This window comes from Lipotes vexillifer, unplaced genomic scaffold, assembly GCF_000442215.2.
Source record: "Lipotes vexillifer unplaced genomic scaffold, Lipotes_vexillifer_v1.1 scaffold69, whole genome shotgun sequence".
NCBI lineage: Eukaryota > Metazoa > Chordata > Mammalia > Artiodactyla > Lipotidae > Lipotes > Lipotes vexillifer.
This window is the reverse complement of record NW_006790942.1, coordinates 498,129-504,096: the sequence shown is the minus strand read 5'-3', so window position 1 is coordinate 504,096 and position 5,968 is coordinate 498,129. Positions and strand designations below refer to the sequence as shown.

The 5,968-nt window shown below is 50.3% G+C and overlaps 1 protein-coding gene across 2 annotated transcripts in view; it reads left to right on the top strand.

The window, feature by feature from the left end:
* The window catches only part of PRKDC (protein kinase, DNA-activated, catalytic subunit), a 156,162-nt gene that overhangs the window by 64,549 nt on the left and 85,645 nt on the right, over positions 1 to 5,968 (top strand). For both annotated transcript variants that reach the window (XM_007464010.1, XM_007464009.1), the window contains exons 31-35: positions 1,504 to 1,755; positions 3,399 to 3,622; positions 4,186 to 4,394; positions 4,693 to 4,825; positions 5,249 to 5,407. In XM_007464010.1, coding sequence (XP_007464072.1) covers positions 1,504 to 1,755; positions 3,399 to 3,622; positions 4,186 to 4,394; positions 4,693 to 4,825; positions 5,249 to 5,407 — 977 coding nt within the window. The remainder of the gene's footprint in view (positions 1 to 1,503; positions 1,756 to 3,398; positions 3,623 to 4,185; positions 4,395 to 4,692; positions 4,826 to 5,248; positions 5,408 to 5,968) is intronic.

The following is a 5,968-nucleotide window of genomic DNA, read 5'->3' as shown; positions in this document are numbered from 1 at the left end:
CCCCCCCCCCCCCAATCCTCGACCTGTCTTGCTTCCCTCTAGACCTGTCTTCCCAGGTCCTTCCTTTTTGCACGTCCTCTCTGCCGCTCTTAGCTAGCACTCTATGTAGAATTTAAATATAGTAGTATTCTTCACTCATGGTTAGTTTTATTCATTTCTTAGTGAAAATAATGGAATGTTTATATTTCTTCCTAAAACAACCCCTGAAAACATGGTACTAATCTTTTACTTATATAAGCTTGTGAGAGGTATTTTTGACACAGTGGAAAAAAAAATTTTTTTTTTTAATTAATTAATTAATTAATTTATTTTTGGCCACCTTGGGTCTTTGTTGCTGCACGCGGGCTTTCTCTAGTTGTGTAGAGTGGAGGCTGCTCTTCGTTGTGGTGCGCGGGCTTCTCATTGCGGTGGCTTCTCCTGTTGTGGAGCACGGGCTCTAGGCGCGCGGGCTCAGTAGCTGTGGCTCGTGGGCTCTAGAGCGCAGGCTCAGTAGTTGTGGTGCACGGGCTCCAGAACGCAGGCTCAGTAGTTGTGGCACACGGGCTTAGTTGCTCCGTGGCATGTGGGATCTTCCCAGACCAGGGCTCGAACGCACGTCCCCTGCATCGGCAGGTGGATTCTTAACCACTGCGCCACCAAGCAAGTCCCCAGTTCTTCTTTTGCATCAGAATTACATTACTGTTTTGGATTCTTCTGTAACTTCATTAGAGTCAGAATGACTTGACCTTTTCACAGCCACTGATTTCAGAGCATACAAAATACACTTTAATGTTTTTTTCTTTAATTTAGAAAATGATTAATACCTAAAAGAAAAATATCTTTTCAAAAGCAGATCATTTGACTCTTTAATAAGCACGGCACTTACCATGTGGTAGATGCCGTTCTAAGCACTTTTTCAGATATTAACTGCTTCAGTTCACTTCACCTTGGTGACAGCCTCAGAGTTAGATACTGTGTGCGTCTCACCGTGGACGAGGAAGCAGGCTGGCGAGGCCTGGTCCCCACGGCCGCCGACGGCACAGGCAGAGGGGCTGGAGTGTCTGACTGCTCTGTGTTTATTCCTTAAAAAAAGCAATAATGACTTTCAAGGAAAAAAGGCAAGAGAAAGAGCATGAAGTTTATAGGTATTCAGATGGTATCCGACTATGTTAATAATGTTTAAAGAAACTGAAGAGAATGGCTTTTGGTGGAAATACTTTCTTGACAGTAAGTACAGTGAGCAAGTTGTGAGTGCTGCGGGTAAAATAAGACCGTCCTGGATCATTTTGGCATTTCAGTGCACTGGTAGGTCGTTTATGTGGGACATTTATGGAAAACTGTATTTGAAATATTGTGATATTGCCTGTCTTGTTCTGGTTTGATTACATTTTTAACATACCAGACTTTTAATTTTTTATTTTTGGGAGATGCTGTTTTTAATTAGGTACAGTGATTAGATCAAGTGATTTTTTAACTACATGAAAGTGATTTATATGTGTGTTTTAATCTTATTTCTCTTTTAAGGCAACAAATCCCCTTCCCTGTGGCTGAGAGACCTGATCCAGAAGGAAGGCATTTCCTTCCTCATAAACGCATTTGAGGGCGGAGGAGCCTGCGATCCGCCAGCCGGCATCCTCACCCAGCCCACCCTCCTCCAGCTGCGTGGGCCGTTCAGCCTGCGTGCCACGCTGCAGTGGATGGACGCGCTGCTGGCTGCGCTGGAGTGCTACAACACCTTCCTGGGCGCAGGGACCCTTGGTGCCGCCCAGCTCCTGGGTGGGTAGAGCCTCCCTGGGTCAGCACCGTCTGGCTCTGCCTGGAACCATGCCGGGGCCAAGATGGGTGGGGTTTTGGTTGGGCAGTATCACAGGGTGTCATTTCTTCAGCTCTGCCTGCATCTCTGAGCTCACAGTGAGGGTGGGGGGACTCCCTGCCCGGAGTCTGTGCTGCTCTCTTGCCCTGTGCACAGGTTCTCAGTGACCCTTGTGTAAAGTAACCTTCTGAGGTTTTCCTGAGGCCTCTGATCTTGTGCCTTGTCTCTGTGGAGTGGGTCTTTAGTTTTCTTGCATCTTTCTGTCCCTGGAGCTTCTCAGTTGTCGTGCAGTAGTGACGGTGTTGTTTGCAAAGGACGTCAGGCAGGTGGGATGTGAGTGCTGGGCAGGCTCTGTCCCCCTGGGGACCCTGGTGGCCCACGCGGGCAGGCACTGGCTCTGGGAATGGTGTCCCCCGGGAAACAGCACCTGGAGCCGGCTGTCGCCTGACAGGTGTGCTCTCTGCTTCAGGGTTCTCGGAGCAGCTGGCTAAATCTTCTGGCCGTTCTCCTGCCCACCCCACGCCCCGCCCCCACCCCTGCCCCGTACAGTGGGCAGAGCCTCAGACTTGCCCTCAGAACGGGCTGTGCTCTTTGTGGGGGGTCCTCCGTTCCAGCCGGGGCGGCCTCTGAGCAGAGGGCCTGCTCTTCTCTCCGCAGGCCTGTCAGAGGTGATGGGGTTGGAAGGAGTCAGACGGCCCCTGGCCTGTTGGGTTCAGGGTCTCTGGTGTTTGAGAATGCAGTTCTGAACACATTTTCTCCCAGTTTTTTAAATACATAATGACCTGTCAGCTGACAGTTTGATCGCCTTCCTTAAATCTAAGGAGAACAAAGACCTGGAAGCCATCACCCTAGAGGACCTAACCAGCCTCCACCTTTGTTCACTCCCTTGGCTTGTGCACCATTGTTGTCACGTGTCCCTTGCCTTTACCCCAGAAGGGTGAGCTGTGCTCGGATTGCGGAGTGGAGAACGGTGTGTCCGTCCTTCCTGTGGCGGAGCGTGTCTCACACTCACGAGTTTTGGGAGAAACCCGTTGGGGAGTTGATCTGAAATTGATCCCATAAAACGTCAGTCACAGCCTCCTGCTTACAGGCCACTGCCGTGGCGTCTCCGTTGCCCCCTGAAGGACATTTAGGTTGTTCCTATTTTTTTTATTATTAAAAACAATGCTAAAATTAACATCTTCAAAGCACATCTTTGCAATTCTGCCATTATTTCCCGAGGATAAAATTTCAGTGCTGGATCAAAGCATATGAGCTTTTAAACCTTTGATAGAAATTGGTGTGCACGTTTTTTTAAGCTTTTAGCACGATTTGGCAAATAGCCCTTCAGAAAGATCATGTTAATTTATGGTCCCATGGTAGTGTTTGAGAGCCAAGACCTAACCTTCCGTAGGTGGGTTCTTACTGTACGAGTCTGCAGTTGAGTTGTGTTCAGGTGGTGTTTTGAAATGAGAAGAAATAAGTGCTGTTTTATTCGGCTTTTATTAAAACTTTTAAAATTTTGACTGAAAGTATATCACACCTATATTTAAAGATGGAACTTTACATTAATCTTGGTGGGTTTAGAGGGAAGCGTATGTTAACATTTTAATACAATTTTTTCTAGGTGCTGAAACCCAGTCTTCACTTTGGAAAGCAGTGGCTTTCTTCTTAGAAAGCATTGCTCTGCATGATATCACGGTGGCAGAAAAGTGCTTTGGTGCCGGGGCCACAGGTGACAGACCCAGCCCACAGGAGGGAGAAAGATACAATTACAGCAAATGCACGGTGGTGGTCCGGGTCCTGGAGTTCTCCACAACGCTGCTTGGCACCTCCCCTGACAGCTGGAAGGTAGGCCCGCCCGCTGCCCTGAGCAAGGAGCCTGTGCTTGGCTACCCACTGGCGGTTCTGGCCTTAGAACTCTCCCTTGCTATAGGAGTTGTGTCTCTTCTTGAAAATAATGATAAAACTCTGTATGTGCTTCAGATTCTCACTGTGCAAATAAGACACAGTTTTCCTAGATGTTTATTGGCTACTGTGTGTTATGCTGTGATCAAGCAGCTGCCTGACGAAATGCGCGTTAGCCAGCATCTGTAAATGTGTCTGTGAGGCTGAGACCCGCATCCCGTCAGTGCCTGCTCAGCGCCTATTATGCGCCAGGCCCTGCCTCTGCCAGGCTGGAAGCCCACGGCGCCACCCTGTGAAGGTTTCTCTGGGGCACCTCCGGGCCCTCCCGTCCACGTGTGGTCCACAGTTGCTCTTCCGCCGTGACGGCAGTCAGGTCCACGCGGCGGAGACCTAAGGACCGCAGAGCCTGAACTGTGTGCTGTCTGAGCCCCGCACCATCCTTCCCGCTTGCTGGGCGTCCAGTGCGGTGAAAGTCCCGACGCTGACCGATGGGTGTGTCTGTGCAGCTCCTCGGGAAGGATTCGTGCAGCGCGGACCTTATGAAGCTCCTGGTGAGAACGCTGTGTGCACCCTCGAGCGTGGGCTTCAACGTCGGGGACTTCCCGGTGATGGACCACCTCCCCAGTGTGTGCGTGGGCCTTCTGAAGGCCCTGAAGACGTCCCCGCACTGCGCTGCGCTGGAGGCGTGCCTCAGGGAGGAGGTCACGACACAGAGGTGGGGCTTCCAGGGCAGCCTCCGGGCGGGGTGGGGGTGAGGGTGGGGCGCAGAGGCCCCTCCACGGCTTAGCCCTTAGGGCAGCAGACGGCCTGCGGGTGGCACCGAGTGGTCCCTGCGGCATTGGCACGCACCCTAGTTTGCTTAACCTGGGTTTGCTGTCCAGGACCTTGCGGTGGACTGGGGCACCGGGAAGCTAGTAAATACATTGCAGCAGGACGCACACAATCGTCAGTGTCCTGTAACGTCACGAGACCGGCACTCACCTGGTCTCCTTTCATTTTCCCTGCATGGCCAGCATTGAGGAGCTCTGCGCTGTTGACCTCTATGGCCTGGACGCTCACGCTAGTAGGGCTGAGCTGGCGTCTGTCGTGTCGGCCTGTAAGCAGCTTCACAGGGCTGGCTTTCTGCATGTTATAGCGCCATCGCAGGTAACTGTGCCAGTTTGTTTTACATTTCTCTTAGCTCATTATGCCAGTTAGTCGATTTATTTATAGCCTTTTTAAAATATCCCTTAATGTACAGAGCATGCTGAAATAGGAATTAGAGAAATACTTGCTCCACACGTGGCAGTGTTGCCTAGAGTGTAAATATGACAGTAAGTGTAAAAGTTTATTAATGTAAAATGAAAATAAAGGACACTTGAATATTTCCAGCACCTTCTGAAGACCTTTAGGCACTAACTGCTATTGTGCCTGTGTGGCCAGGAGTCAGAGGTGAGTGAAAATGTCCCTGACAGTTGGAAGGCAGTGGTCAGTGTTGGTGAACATGGATTTGTATTAATGAAAGGTGTGAGATGGTGTTTTTCTACGTCATACCTCACTGTTGGGTATTTCAGTGTTGCTTTATTCTAGTCTGCAGATCAGCCGCATTCTCTTGGCACAAAGCTTCTCTCCCTGGTTTATAAAAGCATCGCACCTGGAGTCGAAGGGCAGTGCCTGCCCTCACTGGACCCCAGCTGCAAGCGGCTCGCCAATGGACTTCTGGAGTTGGCCTTTGCTTGTGGAGGACTGGTAGGAAAAACAGCTGTGTGCACGTGTGCTGTCCCAGTGATGTCAGGCATCGCTCACATGCAGCATCTCTGAAAATGGGAATTTAGCTGGGTAACTTCTTAGCTGCAAAAGGACTTTAACTGATTTACCAGAGATGACTTTCTAAAAGTTTAAAAAAATTTTTAATATAAAAGGAGTAGAATGACCTTCTTAAGCTGAAGTTTTGTCTATCCCAGTTTATTTCCAAAAGGCCTTCAGGCAGAGAGCAATTTGTGACTGTAAGGCCGACCTGTGTTGACACAGTGGCCTCTGCTTCCCCCATCCTCGGCAACTCTTCAGAGGCTGATGTGGGAGAGGCCCTGGAGGAGCATTCCAGACACCCCACAAAGTGCTCAGGGCCTTCTGAGCTGTGCAGGGCTGGCCTCACAGTCTCTCTAGCTGTGGTTCCCCAGTGCACCCACCTCCCCTTCTCGTGCCCCTTTGTCCACTGAGTGCAAACAGTCCTCACCCTTCCTAGACTCTCCCCTCAAAGCCACAGCCACGAGATTCTCTGGAACACTGGGAGACACGTGAGTCAGGGAA